This window comes from Gorilla gorilla, chromosome 2 (assembly GCF_029281585.2).
Source record: "Gorilla gorilla gorilla isolate KB3781 chromosome 2, NHGRI_mGorGor1-v2.1_pri, whole genome shotgun sequence".
Taxonomy (NCBI): Eukaryota; Metazoa; Chordata; class Mammalia; order Primates; family Hominidae; genus Gorilla; species Gorilla gorilla.
The window spans coordinates 78,860,404-78,883,188 of NC_086017.1; the positions used below are offsets into that span (position 1 = coordinate 78,860,404).

Here is a 22,785-nt window from a genome sequence, read left to right on the forward strand (position 1 = left end):
AATCATACCTGAGTTGATTTGTGTATATGCTCCTAGTTTAGAAAAAGCAAGTTATTTTCCATATTTTCTCTCTACTGACTAGGTTTCAAAAAAGAACTATTTTGGGCCAAGAGTGGAGGCTCACACCTGTAATCCAAGCATTTTGGGAGGCTGAGACCAGAGGATCTCTTAAGCTCAGAGTTTGAGACCAGCTTGGGCAACATAGTGAGACTCTATCTCAACAAAATATGAAAAATTATCCGGGCCTGGTGGTGCATGCCTGTAGTCCCAGCTAGTTAGGAAGCTGAGGCAGGAAGATCACTTGAGCCCGAGAGTTTGAGGCTACGGTGACCTATGATTGCGCTGCTGCTCTGCAAACTGGGTGACAGAGACAGACCTGTCGGAAAACAAACTAAAAAACAAAACAAAAAATTCGTTTTTTAACGGCAAGAAAAGGCCCACCTCCAGGACTGTTTTTTCCATGTTCTATGTCCCCCAACTAATTTCTCCTTTCTCTTTCCCTTCCTTCTTCTTTCCCTCCCTTCCTTCCTTCCTCCCTGTCTTCCTCCCCGACCTCCTTCCTTCCTGCATTACATGTAAACATCCCTATCTAACTCAAAATTCCTTCGCCAAGAAAGCCCTATATCCAATCCTTCTGCTACTGGCTGTGTGACTTTGGGCAAGTTCCTTAACCTCTATTTAAACATCTTAGAACGGTTTTTACATTTTTAAAAGATTGCAGGAGGAGGGCAGCAAATAATAATATGCAGCAGAGACCATATGTGGCCCACAAAGCCTAAAATATTCAGTCAGCAGTACACGGTATCAACTATAAGTATTCTTTAAAAATAGACATTCAATCTGAATCTTAAGGAGACTTTAGATCCAACTTTCAGTTGACAGGAAGCAGAAGGGAGAGTAAGACAAGCCTAACGGCACCTCGGCACCACCTCACCCGCTAGTGAATGTGCCGCTGAGATCCCCTTCAGACTGAAGCACTCAGTCCCCAGATTGCTTGAAATTTGGCTGCTGATGGGTCACAGCTGAGCTCCTCACCAGGCCTTGCCCTCAGCTGAAGGGAGTGGCCTTGCTAAGGCCCCACCCCTCTCTGGGATGGCCCCTATTTGAACTTACGTGCATTTCTTGCCTCATTTGGGGACCTCACTGAAAGGTCACTCCAGCTCTACAGCACCCCGCTGAGGCCTCACCTGGCATTGCCCCTCAATTTCTCCCTCTGCCCAAGCCTGGACCCCTTACATCCTCACAGGTGTTGATCGTGAGAACCTTCCCCCCCAAAAACTATCTGCATTCAAATCTCCATCCCAGAATCTGTTTTCCTAAGACATCCCTCCACACCCTATTCTCAGCGTAACAGCTAGAGTTAGCGTGTTAGAGATAAGGCAGGTCTTTGCTACTTTACTCAGATCCCTTCAATGGCTTCCATCTCATCAGAACCTTGCCATCTACACCCTTGTTGCATTATCTCGACTTTGCCTCCTACTCCTCTGCCCTTGATCACACCAGCCCCACTGGCTTCCTTGCTGTTCCTCAAACACACCAGGCATGCTTCCGCCTTGGGGTCTTTGCACATGTTCTTCTAGCTTCTTGTAATGCTCCTTGTCCAGTTATCTGCATAACTCCATCCCTCACCTCCTTCTAGTCTTGAGTCAATGAAGGCTTCCCTGACCCCCTACTTAAGTGTGCAGGACTCCACCCCACCCCAGACTCCACATCCCTTTCTTTGGTTTTCTCCATAACATGTATCAGGATGGGGCACACTGTACATCTTATTGATGTTATTTAATGTCTGTCTCCACCAGAATGTAAGTTCCATTATGTTGTTTAATGTCTGTCTCCATCAGAACGTAAGCTCCATGAGGGCAATAACTTTTATCTATTCTTTTCTTTGCTATATTCCCAGAACTTAGAATAGTAACTGATACAAAGTTGCAGCCCGATCAATATTTATTGAATGAACAAGTAAATAAACGAATGGAAGACTGTGAACGTGGAATCAGAAGAAGGCTTGTGATCTTCAGGGAAGTCCCATAACTTCCCTAAAGTGGAATGGAAGACTTCCCTAAACGAATGGAAGACTGTGAACGTGGAATCAGAAGGCTTGTGATCTTTAGGGAAGCATTCTTCACATGAAAAACAGGAACCATAATTCTTATGTCATTTTGGTAATGATTATACAATATAACATTTATAGAAGCATTATGTAATAAACTGCTAAATAAAAGGTATTTTTGATCAAACTGAATTCTTCATCAGAGAGGTACTTAATTTTTATAATCTAAGAGCTACCAGATTGCCAAAAAGGAAGCACAGAAACATTCAGACACAGAAAACCTTAAAAATGGTTCTGATATTCAAATAAAATATAAAATGATTTATTCCAAAGCCATACCCAAAACATACAATGAAATACATCCCTGTTAAAGACTTAATAAAAAGAGCAATCTTTACATTTTACAATTTGAAGAACTTCTGTTCCCACACAGTCTCATAAAATTCCATAAAGTGTCAAATGTATTCTCCTGTTTATATAAAATGTATTCTCTCTTCAAATATAGCCGTTTTATTATGAAATTGTTCTCAATTTCTGAAATTCTCACTAGTCTATAGCATCCCATTTTCACACGCTTCTTAAAATGAGGTAAGAAGACAAAAGGTGAAACTTTTTTTTCAGATCATTTTTTCAGAAGTCAATGCCTTGCTGATGCAAAGTGCAACATGCTTTTGTCATCCCTTTCATCTGAAATATTTTCCCAGTGGTTACTCAGTATTTTGCACAAAAAAACAGTTACAATACCTGCCACTTAAAAATCCGTAACATGTTGTAATTCTTCTTATGTGATTTTAAGGTCTGAATCAAAGCCATTGCTACAGTGCTTCACTATTTTCTTTACAGGTATTTTAATAAATATTCCTAAATTCTAGAAGACTGTTCCAATCCTTTAAAGTGGGGGTCAGCAAACATCTTCTGTAAAGGTCCAGATATTTTGTTTTGTGTGTCATTTTTCTGATGGATATTTTTTACAACTGTGAAATATTTTTAAAAAATTATTTAGCTATTCTGTAATTTGCTACTCCATTATTTTAAAAAATAGAAGTAACTAGTCTCTAAATCAGACTACTCAAGTGTTAATAAAATGTAAACTTCACATTGTGCAGTAAAATAAATCCATGGTTTCTGACTACTAAATTGAAAGTTCATAAGCAGTAAGAAATGAATCCCACTCAAAGAGTGGGGCTACATTCCAGATATTCTTTTCAATCAATGACACTTTTTTAGAGCTTCTTTTTCACTTTCATTGAATAAGTCACATGTCTTTAGTTTGTTTTTTCTTGGTCTTACTTTTCACAGGGAAAAATTCTCTTCATGAGGCTAACTTGAAGTTTTTGAAATTAAAGACTGGAATACTTTCATGCTGACAGAGGTAGATGCACACGCACTGGTACATGCAGTTACAAATACTCGCATAAAATGGAAACCATTATTTCATATATAAATTAATTCATCACAAATGCTCTCCATGGCTAAGAAGGAATCAGTGGAAACCAGACAGAAGGTATGCAAAACAGTCCTATACAATGTTCTAATTTGCTTTTATCACATGTAGTTGCTACATTTTAGGAAAACATGATTTAAATATGAAACATGTAATATAAATCAATATAGTGGCATGATTTATTCAGGTTCTTGATGCATATAACCTGGAGGTGACTAAACGCTGATCTATAACATGGTCCTATAGCTTGGTACTGAGAATCACAACTCTGCGTGTGTGTGTGTGTGTATGTTTTGCATGTTTTCCTTTCCTACCACAAACAGTGTTATAACCAGATTATGGCAAATAAAAGAACAGTTGTAAATTTACCCAAATATATCATAAACAAGTTGGAACACTCTGGAATTACAGTCATATGATATTCTACAAAAATATTTACAAATTCTAAAGCTGAAAAAGCTGAAAACTTTGGTATTCCTAAAAAGAGAAAGTTCAGGGCCATGCGTGGTGGCTCACACCTGTAATCCCAGCACTTTGGGAGGCCAAGGTGGGAGGATTTCTTGAACCCAGAGTTCGAGACCAGCCTGGCCAACATGGTGAAACCCCGTCTCTATCAAAAATACAAAAATTAACTGGGCGTGGTGGTGCACGCCTGTAATCCCAGCTACTTGGGAGGCTGAGGCACAAGAATCACTTGAACCCAGAAGGCAGAGGTTGCAGTGAGCTGAGATCACGCCACTGCACTCCAGCCTGGGTGACAGAGTGAAACTGTATCTCAACAACAACAACAAAAAATTAGCCAGGCGTGGTGATGCAGGCTGTAATCCCAGCTACCCAGGTGGCTGAGGCAAAAGAATCGCTTGAACCTGGGAGGCAGAAGTTGCATAAACTGAGATCATGCCACTGCACTCCAGCCTGGGTGACAGTGAGACTCTGTCTCCAAAAAAAAAAAAGAAAGAAAGAAAGTTAAAGTATACTGGGGGGTCCATGCTTAATTTTTGAACTATAAAAAGTTTTCAGTGCAAAATTATTGCTATTGATAAATAGCAATGACACAAAAACCACATGAAACACTTAACATCTATAAAACACATAACAATATCCTGAAGGTACGTTTTGGCATAGAAAAGGTAATTCGGGGATAGGAAATAACAGATTGCTTTACTGATTTAATTCTAAGTCTGGGTGTTGGCGTGTTTAAACACTCTCTTTTTGCAAACAGACTCAGCATATTTATAGCTCATCATGTTTCTTCTTAAATGGCCACTTTGGGTGTTGCAATACGTGGTCTGCAGCCTGAAGGACAAGATACATAAATTCTTCTACGTCGAAAGAGTAGTTGGTGAACTTCGGGTGCTCCCCCAGGGTTGGATGGTGGCCCTGTGAAAATAAACCAAAACACGAATCCATAACTCACTGAGGGCATGGTTTTCTCTACAGCAGGAAAATTATGTTACTTTGGCTAAGGCAACTAATTTATGTTCTACATCAGAGACCAGCAAACTTTTCCTGATAAGGGCCAGATGATAAATATTTTCAGCTCTGCTGACTCTAAGGTCTCAGTCACAGTTACTCCACTCTGTCATTGAAGTGCACAAAGAACTAGAGACAGTGCATAAACAGACAGACATGACTGTGCTTTCTTTACAAAAACATGTCATGGGCTGTATTTGCCCACAGGGCTGTTGCTTGTTGATCCCGTCTCTATATATAATCTAATAGATCTTTCTAAGCCCAAATTTCAAGAAGCTGCCTTTGTAACATTAAAGATATAGGTTGCTTAATTCCCCTTTTTCTCCTATTTGCAAATATAAAATAAAACAATTCAGTATTCCAGAGAACAGTTTATCTTTGCAGCACTCAAGTTCAATAACCATTTTTCATATCAATAATTGGATACTTTAAACCAATTAAAATTGAAGCAAGGTAAGTTTTGTGATTGAACTTTACCTTATCCTGAGGAAAGACTTTGTTCTGCCGTCGCCAAGTGATGTAGTGAACGCCTCTCAGCCTGGCCAAGTCTAAGTAACAGCGTTCATCTTCACAGTTATACCTAAGGACACAAGGGTGTCACAACATGAGGCTTTTGTCCAAGGTTTCTGCCAAATCAACAACTCTCTGCGAAAATAAAATGCAGCTCCCAAATATGTCCTTGCAAAAGGGTGTAAACAAGACTAAGACAGTAAACAAGACTGAGGAAGAGAATGTAAAAATATTCTCTGAACTAAATGAACTTAACTTTTAAAAAACAAAATAGGGTCATGGAATGGAGAGAATTAACCTTATTCAATAGGGCCTGCTGCCTATGGACTTGACATGACCTTATAATACCTCTGTCTTTAAATGTATGAAAGTGGCAAGGGGGATAGGTAACACTTCCAAGGTCATATAACTAAACAGTGAAGGATGCAAAAGTAGAACCCAGGTCCATTAGACTATAAGGCTTGAGTTTTCGCAGTTACATTTCTCTCCCTTCTCTCTCCTTTCTTCCATCCTTCCTTCTCTCTCTATAAGAGAAATGACAGAGATAGAATCCATTATCTGGCTATTTCTCTACATATATCATATATATTTTTGAAATGTTTTGCAGGGCATTGGAAGTTCATGACAACTTTTTTCCTAAATAGCCTCCTATTTAAATACAGAGTCAAATCATTTTTAAAATGAAACCATAGAACCCATATATTTAGACATAATGGGGGGAAACAGGTAACAGTAACTGCTATTAGTGTCTCAAGAACTAAAATGGAGCACAGTGCCAACAGCAGAATTATTATGAGAGGGAAGGCCATGTCTCCATAAACCAACCACTGAGTTAAAAGTATGCCCTGGGCAAATCATTAACACCCAAGGGCCTCAGTTTCCCTGTGTATGGGATCAGCAAGCACTAAGTTAAGTGGTTGGCTTGTGTTTTGAAGCTATGTTGTGCATGAGACATAAATGCTTTCTTTTAACACAATAACTACACTGTTTGCAAGAAGACGCTCAGAGTTTGGGAGGTATGCAGGAACAAACTCAGAATAAGGAAACCACAGATTCACATCTTCCATATCATGCTCAGGATGGGGAGATGAAGGGGTAGTTGGCTTACTAAGTGCAATGGCAGGCTGCAGACTTTGTATTTTTAGCTTCAGGCCTTTTTTCTTTCCAGATGTCTATATGATGTGACTTCTCTTTTTGAATGATTAAATATTAAGCCGTTTGATGCTCAGAATGAAAGCCTTAGCATGCATAAAAAGCATTATCAGTTGCTTCAGTGTAAAACTGCCTCCCAACACTTACAGTTCAAATACAGCAGCCCAGTCTGGAAGGAAAAGTAAATGGGTCAGACCAGCTCCATGCATTCCAATAAATATGTCCGTGTTGTGTGTGATCCTTAGTTGATCTAAAAACCCAAGTTCTCTGTGAACATACAGAATAACATGAGAGAGATGGGGAGAAGAGAGAAGTATTAGGTTGAGTTAGTTCATGATTCACAGTAAGGATATTTATAAAAGTGTATTTTAAACCACATTCCATTTTTAAGAAGCATTTTTGCCAATTTCAAGTGCACTCTAGTAATTAATAAATTTCTTAATAATTTAAAATATTTTCTAAGTAAGCTCACCTATCCTTTTAGGTTTAAGTATTTTTTTTAAAGGAAACTTTAATATCTGTCTTAAATGGAAAAGCAGTGACATATGACATCAACAAAACTGTAAAAATTGATATAATCAAACTAAGTAGTGTTCAAATCGAGGTAGATACTATTGCAAGACAAAGCTCAGAGCCTGAGGCCTGCTCTTTCTTCATGAAAAAGAGAAATTGGCAAGTGTTAAAGAGATGTTGTGACACACTAGCACTAAATTAAAAACTATTTCCTTAGGACAATAGAAGCACTTTTTTAAAAGAAACATTTCTCCTTGTGTGATTTAAGTTTTTTTAATGCCCTCTGGGTACCTCCAAAATGATCTCAGATACCACCAGGGCATTATCCTGCCTTTGGAACAGACAAATCCACAATTTTATGCATGTTAGGACTGTACAAGTGTTCTCTAAATCCAAGACACTAACCAGTGTGTAAACTTTGAACCAAAAATCAGTCCCCAAACAATTCACTGAGGTGAGGCTAGGGAGAAATGCTGGAATAAGGGTGACACTCTGAATAAACAGAAAGAAATGAGGTCTCCCAGCCCCACTTTACCCAAAGTAAAGAAAAATAAATGATCAAGATTATTTTGGATCTACAAAGGGAAGCTAAATTCCCTTTTACACCAGCTAACAACAAAAACTCCGCATAGGAAAAAGAAGACAGCTCCATGTGTATGTGTATCACAACGAGAACATGTGCCTCAGTTTCTCCAGGAATGTGAACTGATGCCAAGGGAAGGACGGCCATTCACCCAGGTGAACATAACCCTGCACTGCCAGTTGTGGAAACGCCTGTGGTCAGCACTCACCAATCCCCATGCCAACATGTTACTAATATTTCCCGCAGACTGGCAAGGTACGAATTCATTATCATTCTTGCTTATCTGAGAAACTACAACATATCCTTAAAAGCCAGTCAATGATACAGCCTCAGAGGTGCCCTGCCCAGTTCTTTCCATTTCTTCCCAGCCTCATCTAGGTGAATGGTTTTGGGACTGATGTGGGGGCCCCATCTTGGCTCACTCATTTCTTCAAGCAACACTGACACAACATTTCTTCAGCGCAGCAGATTTTACATAATCTGTAAAATGGGACTAGCTGGGCCAACTCAGAAGACTGTTGAAAGCATGAGATGAGATAAAGCAAGTAAGCATAAAAGTACATTTCGATAAATAGTAGCTGTTTTTACAATTGCTATTTATCTCTATTCAGTGTCTGAGATCCTCAAGACCAGGGCTATGCCATCCGCCATAATGGGATTCCTACTGCTGAGACTGGTGACCAGCTCATGGGTCCCCAGTAGAGATTTATTGCACAAATGAACTAATGTATGATGAATGAAGTGCAAAGCTCCCATGCCAACATTCTCTGAAATTAAGTGTATCTATATTAGATACCCACATGCTGGGATATGTATACTTCTTTTAACTGGAAAGTGTTCACAGTGTTAGATTTGGGAAACACAGCTGTGATTGTAGGTGGACATGGAGACAGAAGTTTTCACTTTTCCTTTTGATCTTTTCTATACTGCTTGACTTTTCAACCAGAAACATGTACTACTTTTACCAAGAAGATGTAATTCTACCAACAGGAATTACCTAAACTGTGAATAATAGGCATATTCTGTCTTTCTAAGCCTTTTAGTTGTGTTAAGAGTTTTAAAAGAAATGTAAATATTTGGTAAGATTTTTTAAAATTTCATGTTATTCTGACCCTCAAAGTATCCCCATATAAATAATTTTCAGTCAGATGTTGAAATCTGGCAGCAGGCAGGGCAAATTAGGTTTATAACATCTAAATTTTGATAACTTTTTTGTTATCAAACATTTGATAATGTTATCAAACGTTTGATAATGTTATCAAACATTTGATAATGTTATCAAATATTTGATAATGTTATCAAATATTTGATAAATTTTGTAACAGCTAAATTTTGAACCAGTTGCCAATTTTTTTTTTTGAGACAGAGCCTCGTACTGTCACACAGGCTGGAGTGCAATGGTGCAATGTCAGCTCCCTTCAACTTCTACCTCCTGGGTTCAAGCCATTCTCCTGCCTCAGCATCCTGAACAGTTGGACTACAGGCACACGCTGCCACACTCGGCTAATTTTTTGTATTTTTTAGTAGAGATGGGGTTGCACCATGTTGCCCAGGTTGGTCTTGAACTCCTGAGCCCAGGCAATCCGCCCATCTCAGTCTCCCAAAGTGCTAGGATTACAGGCGTGAGCCACTGCAGCCAGTCTGCCAATTTTTTAAAATTATGAAATTTTAGGCCGGGTGTGGTGGCTCATGCCTGTAATCGCAGCACTTTGGGAGGCAGAGGCGGGCAGATCACTTGAGGTCAGGACTTCAAGACCAGCCTGGCCAATATGGTGAAACCTCGTCTCTACAAAAAATACAAAAATTAGCCGGATATGGTGGCACACGCCTGTAGTCCCAGCTACTCGGGAGGCAGAGGCAGGAGAATTACTTGAACCCAGGAGGTGGAGGTTGCAGTGAGCTGAGATGGCACCACTGCACTCCAGCCTGGGTGACAGAGCAAGATTCTGTCTCAAAAACAAAGAAACAAACAAACAAACAAAAAATTCTGAAATTTTAAATGAAAATCTGAATTCATCACTTCTTTTGAATAAGGAGATGGAGTGACAACATCAGGCCCCAGAAAGCCAAAGAGTAACTGCCCTTGTTCCCAGGGCCTTCACCTGCCCATTTCATTCATCTGTAGTGTCTACTTGTCCCTTCTGGGCCTACAAATGCCAATGGCTCCCACTGGAAAAATGCTTTCTAGCCCCCTTGACCTCATCCAAGCAAAAGTTGACAGTGTCTGCTGAGATTGGCTATTACTTACCTATACTTGTAATCAACAATCTGGACTTCAAATGTAGATACTGTTTTCAGCGCATTTACAAGCTGGGAAAAAAAGAGAAACATTTAGCATTTCTTTTCCTTCTTTCACTTCTGCTTTTCCTTTATGAGTCCTAAAATTTCTTTTTTTGCATATACTATTTCAGATATTAAATATCATTTGGTAACAACAACAACAAATAAAAAGAAAATAAATAAATATCATTCAGGTCAATAGTTCTGAACCGTCATTAAGTTCAAATCCAGGCCCCACCTGTGAACACACAACTCTACCTCCCTCAGATACCAATGCACTGTGCTGTTGTGAGGCTGAAAGGAGAAGACAATTCATGGAAGTAAAGTGCTAGGCACAGAAATAGCTAACCATTAACTGTTGTTATTACCATTTGCTTATTATTCCCTCAACTTTCAACACACATTTTTGGGCACCAGAATGCCCAAAATGTTCTAGACTTTACCTTAAGAGTTTTTGTCCCATCCATTATCTCATTTCAGACAAACCACTAGTGCTTTGAACCTCATCCTCTGAAAATACTAAGGTCTTGGCAGAAAAACATTTTCAGTCCTTCTATATAGAAAAACAATTATTCTTCTAGCAAACAGAAAGTAACAAAGCATTGTTAATCTATTATCAAAAATATAGTCATGGTTCTCTGTCCCTCACAATTAGGCCACTGGGGATCACCACCATTCAGAAATTTCTGCAACTGTGTCATGTTGCCTTCTGGCATGCACTGCACTGCAACAGCAACATCAACAGTTGCAAGTATCATTGATGGGGCATGTAAATGGTGTTGGCATTTCTAAGAGTGTCGTTAGGTTTACTTCACTTAATCCTCGTAAGAATCACACCAGTGGCCGGGCGCAGTGGCTCATGCCTGTAATCCCAGCACTTTGGGAGGCCGAGGCGGGCGGATCACCTGAGGTCAGGAGTTCGAGACCAACCTGACCAACATGGTGAAACCCCGTCTCTACCAAAAATACAAAATTAGCTGGGTGTGGTGGCACATGCCTGCAATCCCAGCTACTCGGGAGGCTAAGAGAGGAGAATCACTTGAACCCGAGAGATGGAGGCTGCAGTGAGCCGAGATCATGCCACTGCATCCAGCCTGGGCAACAAGAGCAAAACTCTGTCTAAAAAAAAAAAAAAAAATACCAAATATCATACCAAGTAAGTATTAGTACTATGCCCACTTTACAAATTAGACAAGATAGGCTCAGAGAAGTGAAATAACTTTCCCAGGATCTCACAGCTCCCAAATGCACAGCCAAAAATAAATCTAGGTCTTCTGACCCCAGAACCTGTGTTCTTAACCAGTGCACTCTACTGTCCTGCTTACAGAAAGCAACAAGCAGTGACCAGCATTTAATCCCCTCCCATCTCTCTCTCTCTCCCACTCGCGCACACACACACACACGCACACAGTCATAACACGGAAAGTTCTCTCTCCAGACAGCCACTGAACTCTTATAAAGAGTTGAAGGGGTAAGAAGATTAGAATTCTGTTTTACAGGACAGATGGCAGATGGCATAAGCCTTGGTCTTTTAACGAGATTGCCCACATAAAAGGAATCATGTGTGCTGACGGTCTCAGGGCAAGCATGCCCTTTTTCATGACTTCTAGTTACACGAGAAAGGTGGCCCTATCCCTTCCGATGGCTACTCAAACCCTAAAGTTGGGCAGGATTCCACAAGCCATGATTTAATGAGGCCATTTGGGTTGATTAATAAATACCTATTTATTAATCAAAGTATAGCCAAAGGTGCTTTCTTCCCTTCCCAGGAGCTGCCTTTCTAGTAACATCCAATCCTCAGGAAACAAGCAGCCAGTTGGGTGCTCTTTGGCTTGGAGTTGGGGGCTGAATGATCAAATTTCGCCTTTGGGTGCCATCATCTGGGCAATGCGCCTGACTGGATCTGAAAACCTCACACATGCACTAAAGCACCTACCAGCACTATACCTTTCTACTGGACTTCTCTGCAGTGGCCTGATGTTGTTCCTCAACCTGCCCCTTCCTGATGGACTGGGGCCAGAGGTAGATTCTGCCTCCTCTGAAATCTATTTGCTGTTTTAGTAGTAGCACACTCTGGCTAAGAAAGCAGTTTCAGTCCCTGACTACCTTGACTCACGCCCCCGTTACTCTAATCACCAGCTGGGTGATCTTAGGCATGTTTTTTAACCACTGAGCCTCAGTGTCCTTGTCTAGAATAGAGGATAATAATACAATACCTACCTCATGGGTTTGCTGGGAGGGTTGGGGGGCACAATGTACAAAAGGAGCACACAAGAATATGCTTGACCCCCAACTGCACTCAATACATATGGTCTATACCAATATATACTCTTGATCTGTTGGCTAGTGAGGCTTCCCATTTGTATTCCCAACATTGCACTATTTGATACATTCTTATTTCTAGGTCTTTAAACACACACATACAAACACACACACTGCTCATTTCTTCCATCCACAGAGCTTACAATTAACACCTCATTATGCCATATGTTCATGTCCTCTGTAATCCATATGGGTCTCAGGAAGAGATGTTAATTACATAATTCTGATCAGCCTGTTAGGCAGCCAAATTAGTCTGTGTAAAATATTTTACCCATCAAAACATGACACACACCACCCGCCTCCCCAACTTTCCTCTTACTAAATATTTTCCAGTTTGTTTCCGCTGATATGCTCAAGTTGAAAGCCTCAAGTCACACTTGATCCTTGATACCTTTCCTGGCCTTCTCTAATGTGAATGTACTTTTACATTCCAAAAGTAAGTATCATAGGTCCTATCTCCAAAATATGTCTTGAATCCATCTACCATGTCATCTCTACTGTCATCACTTTGGCTAAACACTCTCCCCTGGGCCACAATAACAACTTCTGATCAATCTCCTTGCAGAATGACTTAAAAATAAATGTCAATTCATGTCTCTCCCTCTGTGTTTGTTTTCTATCTGCTGCTGTAACAAACTGCCACAAATTTAGCAGCTTAACACAACACAATTTATGCCCTTACAGTTCTGCAGGATGGGAGCCTGACGTGGGACTCACTGGACTAACACCAGGGTGTCAGCAGGGCTGTGTTCCTCCTGCAGGCTCCAGGAAAGAACCCACTGCCTTACCTTTTCCAGCTTCTAGAAGCCCTCCACATTCCATGACTAATAGGCCTGCCCCCTCCATCTTCGAAGCCAGCAACATGGCATCTCTCTGGCCCCACTTCCCTTATATCTCCCTCTCCCACTTTTAAGGAAATTATGAACTCTGATTTGATCAGTGAGAAGAATCCAGTGAAGAAAAAGAGCTGTCCAGGCCGAGGCAAAAGTTCTCAAGCAGATGGAGTTTAAGGCCCATTTGTGATTCTACTGGACTCACGTGGATAATCCAAGATAATCTTCTTACTGTAAGGCCAGTTGGTTGGGGACCTTAATTCCATCTGCAACCTTACTTTCCCTATGCCACGTAACCTAACCTGTTCACAGATTCCAGGGATTTGGATGTGGACATCCTTTGGGAGGAGCAGGAAGAGACATTATTCTACCAACAACGCCCTGCTTTAAAACTTCACAATAGCTTTCCCCTACACTGGAATAAAATCCCTCTCCCACCAAGGTCTAGGAGGCTGATACGATCTGTGGCCCCCTGCACCATGCCTGACTTCTTGGATATCGCCCCACCTCTCTCAAGATGCTACAGTCATATTGGTATTCTGTTTCTAGAATACTGAAAGCTCAGTCCACTAGAATACATTTGACTCTGCCCGGGAGGCTCTCTCCCTTGCTAGATTCTTCTCTGATTAGGTCTTTGAATGCCCTCGTGTGAGTACAAACCCCCTTCCATCCACATCCCCAGTCTCTATGACATCACCCTGGTTCATCCTTCAAAGCACTTATCACTGCCTGAAATCACCGTACTTATTGACGTTTTTACTTACTTCTTATCTGTCTCTCACCTCTACAGTATAAGCTCCATGAGGTCAGGCACCTTCCCTGTCTTTGCTCTACTCTATCTCCAGGGCCTAGAACATGGCCTGACACATAGCAGGTGCTCAATTAACTATTGTAGAATAAATTCTTACTACTGAGAGGCTATCTTCACGCCATGATGTTGTAGGTAGTAGCCTTGCATGGTGATCTCATTGAGGTTAAATGTAATTTATGAGTTGGTGCTACTGAAATGAGTAAGGACGTTGAAAATGCAGTTTCTAAGACATGGTCATGTAAGAGGATAGAGATTCTTCCAACTGAATCTGCTGCTGATACCACAGGATTAATGGCCTCAACCATCTTTTGCATCAACTATGCAAAAGAAAGTCTTACATTTTTGCTACTTGTCTGTCCGGATGCCCTCTACTGCAGTCAAGGCAAGATTCTGACAGCTTTTTCCATGCTGAGTTGATGCAGATGAAATTTACTATAAGGCAAAGCTAGTTTGTCTATGGGTGGTTTGGTGAATCTCACTAGAAATTCAAATCTAATAAATAAACTGGGCATAGGCCATCAAACTTTTCTCAAAACTAAGTTTTAAACCAAAGCTTTTAACGTAATGTGAAAAAAAAACACAATTTGCTTTATGAATTGAATATGAAGGCATTAAAAATGCATACCAAAAACTAACCTCATTTTGGTTTAGGATTTTCCGGTATTCTGTGCTCCGTGCAAGAATGGTGACTCGAATTTTTCCATCCTGTAATCAAAATGAAACAGTAAAATAACACTGCATATGCCTGGGTAGATGAATAAACATCTGAACCTAAAATGTGATTTTCACAAAGAGATGAAACTCAACCAGGGTGCATTAATAGAACTCTTCTTTTTTAGCTTGATTCCTTCACCACTCTCAGGGAATAAATATGTATCCACTTCAACCACTGAAGGCAAAAACCAGTTTATTACATTGTCTGTTTGGTTGGGTGGGTGAATTTTTTGGCAGGGGTTGTGTATGTTACATGAACATTTGGGGAAGTGAGGGAGATATAACCAATGAAGGGGGAAAGGAGGACAGGAGGAAGCACATTCTTGTAATATCCCTTAGCTTCTCTTTTATAGGTTTTTGACACCTGGTTTCAGATGACTCCAGGTCAGAAAATGTTTTTGGGTTTTGTTTTGGGACAGTCTTGCTCTGTCGCCCAGGCGGGAGTGCAGTGACATGATCTTGGCTTACTGCAGCCTCTGCCTCCTGGGTTCAAGCAATTCTCATGCCCCAGCCTCCTGAGTAGCTGGGACTACAGGCACATGCCAACTCATCCAGCTAATTTTTCTATTTTTTGCAGAGATGGGGTTTCGCCATGTTGGCCAGGCTGGTCTTGAAATCCTGGACTCAAGTGATCCACCTGCCTTGGCCTCCCCAGAAAATGTTAACACAAAAACATGGTCTCCTGATTATTTCTGTTTCTGAAAAGGTGGTATCAATTTTTATTAGGGAAGAAAACTCAAGCCCACCTCAGAATCCGCAGTGTATCCATTACCTTAGGTCCTTCTTGTGTGATGTTTAGTCTGTGTAGTACATGCTGGGCAAATGCCCTGAATAGTCCAGTATTTTGACAGCCAGATATCTAAAATAAAAACACTGGTTCATATTACAATGAATACTTCTGTATTGTAATTTAAGATACTGTCAAGTTATGTATAAATGTTATGTCTGTAAATATGAATGCTAATGGTAGACAATGTGCTTACCAGAGGAGTATTATAGAACAGCCCATACCTCATGCGGGGGAGTAATGAAAAAACAGCTTCTTTAAAACATACCTACGAACAAAGATACATTAAAAGACAAGAAGATATAATTTGCACCCTTCACACCAAAAATAGCACGTATAATTTTGAAAAATAGATTTTAATTAATCTCCATTTTGCATTGCTTGAATAGCACACTATTTCATTCAAAGAGAACAGAATTCATATTTTTGGAAAGATTACAGAAAAAAGTTTTCAAAGGCTGCATGATTAACAACACTGAGGATTCTAATTATAAAAGAAATTCAGAAATTCAGAAATCAGTGGTAATGGCTAATAGGAACTCATAATAAATGTTTATTTTACGAGTGAGTCATCTGCACTCAAGAAATATTCACAGACATTTCAGGAAAATTTCCAGTACCCTTTTGGAATCATAAGTTTTCAAATGTATAACGTCATAATCAGTAAATGCATTCCATGTGTCGGAGAACAGGTCACCATATCCATAAGAACTCTGAAAGTAGAAACAAAACAAGGTTTTAGGGCAATAAAAGGATATAACATGACTTTTCAAAGATGCAACAAAATACCTGAATTTGCCTGTGTTAAAAACTAACAATCCTACGCAAGTTCATAAAATCCATACAAGCAAAATGGATCTTCATCTTGGGCCACAGCAAATGCCTAATTTGATGAAATATCATCAGAAATAATTATCACAATTATACTCTTAGCCATTAATAGTGTTTCATTTTTCTACCTTAACTTCTTTTATTCTCACATCTTTGTAGTTCAGGGTTTTTTCCTGTGAACATCTTATCCAAATTATAGATACACACAACACACACTATGCCGCTGTTTACACACACTCTTATGCTCAGTGTGCAAAAACCATCAGGGTGAATGAAAAATACTTCGGAAAAAAATTTCAGAGCAAGAAAATGGGTTCAAAGTTTTAACACTGGCTGGGTGCGGTGGCTCACAGCTGTAATCCCAGCACTCTGGGAGGCCGAGGCGGGCAGATCACCTGAGGTCAGGAGTTTGAGACCAGTCTGACCAATATGACCAATATCTCTACTAAAAATACAAAAATTAGCTGGGCATGGTGGCATGTGCTTGTAATCCCAGCTACTCGGGAGGCTGAGACAGGAGAATCACTTGAACCCGGGAGGCGGAGGTTGCAGTGAGCCGAGATCATGCCATTGCACTCCAGCCTGGGCAACAAGAGCGAAACTCCATCTCGAAAAAAAAAAAAAAAAGAAAGGTTTAACATTAAAAATATAGGCTGGTCACAGTGGCTCATGCCTGTAATTCCAGCGCTTTGGGAGGCAAAGTGGGAGGATCACTTGAGCCTTGAAGTTTAAGGCTGCAGTGAGCTATGATCAGGCCATATACTCCAGCCTGGGCAACAGAGCAAGACCTTGTCTCTAATAAAATAAAATAAAATAAAAATATATAATATATGTAATTCTATGAAATGTCCCTCCACCCCACCCACTGACTAGTGAATAAAAAGTGGTAATTTCCCATTAATATTAATGGTGTCAATAACAACTTTATATAATAATAACAGCATCTTACATACTTCCTGTGTTCCAGGCACTGTTTTTGGGCACTTGATATTATTAATGTACATTAAGCCACCCACAAGCCTAATGAGTTGATAATATCATTTTCCCTATTTTGCAGATGAGGAAACTGAGACACAATTTTAAGTCATTTGCCTACATTGCAAAGCAGCTGAGTTATAGAGCTGGTATTCAACCCAGCCTGTGCTGCCAGTTCCATCTGACAGCTGCCCCTCAGCAGGAATTAGTTCTTTCCAGTATAATTACCACATGCTTTTTTTTTTTTTTTTTGAGACTGAGTTTCACCCTGTTGCCCAGGCTAGAGTGCAATGTCGTGATCTGGGCTCACTGCAACCTCCACCTCCCAAGTTCAAGCAATTCTCCTGCCCCAGCCTCCCGAGTAGCTGGGATTACAGGCGCATGCCACCACACCCAGCTAATTTTTGTATCTTTTGATAGAGATGGGGTTTCACCATATTGGCCAGGCTGGTCTCAAACTCCTGAGCTCAAGTGCTCCACCTACCTCGGCCTCCTAAAGTGCTGAGATTACAGAAACCACACCCAGCCTGATTTATTTTTTGAAAAGTAGTTGATTATGAGCTCCATTAGCTAAGAAGATCAATTAATTTTTAAATGGTTTCACTTAGATTGAAAAATTCAGCCAATAGAAATCAGAAATATGCATTGTAGCACTACATTCAAGCTCTACAGTTATACATTATGTTCATGTCTTTTTATAGCATTATTTTCTCAGATTTTGAAAATTTTATGTTGCACATATTACAGTTATTTCAAAGTTATTGAGATCTGTTAGATGTGGGAAAAAAAAAAAGCCTTCTTTCCATGTTCCTCCAATGCCATTCTAATAAAGGCCCTTCTCAACACCATCTAAAATGAAATGTCCCTGTTCTGGCTCAATAATAAATAAAGGGCAATTAAAAGAAGTGATTCTAGATGGTTTCCTGAGATAAAATACTTCAGATAAAATAAAATATGTTTGAAAGGAAATTTTAGTAATAAAATACAGTAATCCTGACTGATCCTTCCTCAGGGAAGTCATACATTATTGAATAAGAACCACCTCCAAAAGCTTCTTTTCCATGTTTCCCAAGTCCAAATTATCCACCATTTGGGAAGGAGGGGCTTCTTCCTATACTCGTGTTGAAGAATATTTGGATAGTCTTCAAGATGACATAAAATTTCCTTTAGTGTGTCTCAAATTTAAACATGCACATAATCTATGACTTAGAAATTCCAATTATAGGAATCTGTCCTACAGAAATGCTAGGATGAGCATGTGAAGATATAGGTATATTGAAAGGACATATGTGTTTACAGTCACATTTCAGTAAATAGCACAGAACTGGAAACAAAACTAAATGTGATGGGGTGGTGGAGTGGGAAATGAATACATGCACTGATGCATGCATCCAACTTCCAAAACATCCATTAAACAGAATACCACATAACATCTAAAGCAAGGATAGCCCTAAAGGTACTGACTTAAAAAGACATTCCAGAGATAATACTAAGGTGGCAATATGAGACAGAGAATATATTTTCCATAAGAATATAAACATATTGGCCAGGCATGGTGGCTCATGGCTGTAATCCCAGTGCTTTGGGAGGCTGAGGCGGGAGGATCACTTGAGGCCAGGAGTTCAAGACTGTATTAGCCAGTTTTAACACTGCTGATAAAGACATACCTGAGACTGGGAAGAAAAAGAAGTTTAACTGGACTTACAGTTCCACATGGCTGGGGAGGCCTCAGAACCATGGCGGGAGGTGAAAGACACTTCTTACATGGCAGCGGCAAGAGAAAATGAGGAAGAAGCAAAAGTGGAAAACCCTGATAAACCCATCAGATCTCACGAGACTTATTCACTATCACGAGAATAGCATGGAAAGACTGGCCCTCATGATTCAATTACGTCCCCTTGGGTCCCTCCCATAAGATGTGGGAATTCTGGGAGATGCAATTCAAGTTGAGATTTGGTGGGGACACAGCCAAACCATATCATTCTGCCCAGGGCCCTCTAAATCTCGTGTCCTCACATTTCAAAACAAACCATGCCTTCCCAACAGTCCCCCAAAAGTCTTAACTCATTTTAGCATTAACCCAAAAGTCCACAGTCCAAAGTCTCATCTGAGACAAGGCAAGTCCCTTCCACCTATGAGTCTGTAAAACCAAAAGCAAGCTAGTTACTTCCCAGATACGATGGGGATACAGGTATTGGGTAATTACAGCCGTTCCAAATGGGAGAAATTGGCCAAAACAAAGGGGTTACAGGGCCCATGCAAGTCCGAAATCCTGCATGGCAGTCAAACTTTAAAGCTCCAAAATGATCTCCTTTGACTCCAGGTCTCACATCCAGGTTACGCTGAAGCATGAGGTGGGTTCCCACAGTCTTGGGCAGCTCTGCCCCTGTGGTTTTGCAGGGTACAGCCTCCCTTCCGGCTGCTTTCACGGGCTGGCGTTGAGTGTCTGCGGCTCTTCCAAGTGCACAGTTCAAGCTGTCAGTGGATCTACCATTCTGGGGTCTGGAGGATGATGGCCCTCTTCTCACAGCTCCACTAGGCAGCACCCCACTAAGGATTCTGTTTGGGGGCTCCAACCCCACATTTCCCTTCCACACTGCCTTAGCAGAGGTTCTTCATGAGAGCCCCGCCCCTGCAGCAAACTTCTGCCTGGGCATCTAGGCGTTTCCATACATCTTCTGAAATCTAGGTGGAAGTTCCCAAACCTCAATTCTTGACTTCTGTGCACCGCACGCTCAACACCACATGGAAGCTGTCAAGGCTTGCAGCTTCCACCCTCTGAAGCCACAGCCTGAGCTGTACATTGGCCCCTTTCAGCCATGGCTGGAGTGGCTAGGACACAAGGCACCAAGTCCCTAGGCTGCATACAGCATGGGGACCCTGGGCCCCGCCCACAAAACCACTTTTTCCTCCTGGGTCTCCAGGCCTGTGATGGGAAGCAGCCGCCATGAAGGTTTCTGACATGGCTTGAAGACATTTTCCTCATGGTCTTGGGAATTAACATTAGGCTCCTTGCTATTTATGCAAATTTCTGCAGCTGACTTGAAATTCTCCCCAGAAAGTTGGTTTTTATTTTCTATTGCACAATCAGGCTGCAAATTTTCTGAACTTTGATGCTCTGTTTCCCTTTTAAAACTGAGTGTCTTTCACAGCACCCAAATCACCTTTTGAATACTTTCCTGCTTAGAAATTTCTTCTGCCAAATACCCTAAATCATCTCTCTCAAGTTCAAAGTTCCACAAATCTCTAGGGCAGGGCAAAATGCTGCCACTCTCTTTGCTAAAACATAACAAGAGTCACCTTTGCTCCAATTCCCAACAGGTTCCTCATCTCCATCTGAGACCACCTCAGCCTGGATTTTATTGTCCATATCACTATCAGCATTTTGGGCAAAGCTATTCAACAAGTCTCTAGGAAGTTGCAAACTTTCCCACATTTTCCTGTCGTCTTCTGAGCCCTGCAAACTGTTCCAATTGCTGCCTGTTACCCAGTTCTAAAGTCACCTCCACACTTTCGGGTATCTTTTCAGCAACACCCCACTTTACTGGTACCAATTTACTGTATTAGTCCGTTTTCAGTCTGCTGATAAAGATACACCCGAGACTGGGAAGAAAAAGAGGTTTAATTGGACTTACAGTTCCACATGGCTGGGGAGGCCTCAGAATCATGGTGGGAGGTAAAGGCACTTCTTACATGGTGGCAGCAAGGGAAAATGAGGAAGAAGCAAAAGTGGAAACCCTAGATAAACCCATCAGATCTCATGAGACTTACTCACTATCACAAGAATAGCACAGGAAAGACCGGCCCCCAGGATTCAATTACCTCCCCCTGGGTCCCTCCCACAACATGTGGGAATTCTGGGAGATACAATTCAAGCTGAAATTTGGTGGGGACACAGCCAAACCATATCAAGGACCAATCTGGGTACCATAACGAGATCTTGTCTCTACAGAAAATAAATTTAAAAATTAGCCAGATGTCAAATCAGAAGACAGTAATATATATTATATATACGCACACACACATATGTTATGACTGTATTATCATAACACATATATAACATATATATGGAAAAGAATAGCCAGGTATGGTGGCATGCATATGTAGTCCTAGCTACTTGGGAGGCTGAGGCAGGAAGATCACCTGAGCCCAGGAGAGCAAGGCTGCAGTGAGCTAGGATCATATTCCCGGACTTTAGCCTGGGTGACATATTTGCACTTACTAAAATAAAGAGAATCCTGCAAGGGACTCACGCACGTTAAATGCAGTTACCCTTGGGGGAACAGGGAATTGGAGAGGAAGGAGGAGACTTTTTTAAAAACTTCACATACTTCTGTGTTGTTTGAACTCATTATAATCAGGTATTACTTTCATAATTTAAAAAGTAATCATGGCTGGACACGGTGGCTCACATCTGTAATCCCAGCACTTTGGGAGGCCGAGGCAGGCGGACCACCTATGGTCAGGAGTTCGAAACCAGCCTGGTCAACATGGTGAAACCCTGTCTCTACTAAAAATATAAAAATTAGCCAGGCGTGGTGGCACACACTGTCATCCCAGCTACTGGGGAGGCCGAGGCAGGAGAATCGCTTGAACCTGGGAAGCGGAGGTTGCAGTGAGCCAAGATCGTGACACTGCACTTGAGCCTGGGTGACAAGCAAGACTCTGTCTCAAAAACAAACAGAAAAAAAGTAATCATAAAGCTATACTACTTCTCAGCACAAGCAAATGTGGAAAGCCTGCAGTAATTTCTCCTTTTATTCATTCTGTTTGATAAGAGCAACCCTGCTGTGCCCAGAGAGGCATCTGAAGATGGGTCCCTCTATGCATGTTTGCAGGTTGGTGGCCTTGCCCATCCCACTGAAGATGCCACATGCTGAAGGGAGTAAACTGCAGAGCTTTTCAAGGAGGAGAGGGAAGGCCCCATAGGCTTCCTTGTGATGACAGGTTGGAAAATATCACCAAGATGTGAACTGCAGTCACAGTTACCTCCCTGCTCTTCCCTGGGCAAACTGCTCATCCAAGACCATCAGGACTCTGGCAACACCATCCACTGGGAGGGATTCATGTCATAGTCAGCCTGCAGGTCACAGTGATACTTAATTTAAGTCCTTACCAACAAAAGGGAAACAGCAGCCACACAAACCCTTACTTAGCGCCATCCCCATCCAACCTACCCTGTGGGCCTGAATTCTGGAGCAATCTGGCAGAATTGCCTGTCCTGAGAACCTGGCTTAGTAAATGGCTTCTTTGACCAAGCGTCCGGGTTTAAAATGGATGCACATGGAGTGGCAAAGGAAGGAGGTAACACCAGGCGGCCACCCTGCTGGGCTACACCCATCCTGCTTAACTGTGCCAGAGCTGAGGTCAGACTGCCCTCATGTCTCATGCTCAGCTGACTGAGTAACCTGGGGTCTTCATGGTGGCCATGCATCCTACTCCAGCAGCCACAGAGAAGGGGAGGGTTGTAGGAGCTGGCTCACTTACAGTGAGCTAACGTGACTAAG

The 22,785-nt window shown here is 41.3% G+C and overlaps 1 protein-coding gene across 6 annotated transcripts in view; it reads right to left on the minus strand.

Moving 5' to 3' along the window:
* Positions 1-2,345: 2,345 nt before the first annotated feature.
* The window catches only part of EOGT (EGF domain specific O-linked N-acetylglucosamine transferase), a 45,335-nt gene continuing 24,895 nt past the window's right edge, over positions 2,346-22,785 (minus strand). For all 6 annotated transcript variants that reach the window (XM_055383369.2, XM_031009436.3, XM_055383366.2 and 3 more), the window contains exons 11-18: positions 16,093-16,185; positions 15,669-15,740; positions 15,458-15,544; positions 14,608-14,676; positions 9,974-10,035; positions 6,777-6,896; positions 5,445-5,547; positions 2,346-4,874 (exon numbers count right to left, since the gene is read on the minus strand). In XM_055383369.2, coding sequence (XP_055239344.2) covers positions 4,728-4,874; positions 5,445-5,547; positions 6,777-6,896; positions 9,974-10,035; positions 14,608-14,676; positions 15,458-15,544; positions 15,669-15,740; positions 16,093-16,185 — 753 coding nt within the window. In that variant the 3' untranslated portion in view covers positions 2,346-4,727. The remainder of the gene's footprint in view (positions 4,875-5,444; positions 5,548-6,776; positions 6,897-9,973; positions 10,036-14,607; positions 14,677-15,457; positions 15,545-15,668; positions 15,741-16,092; positions 16,186-22,785) is intronic.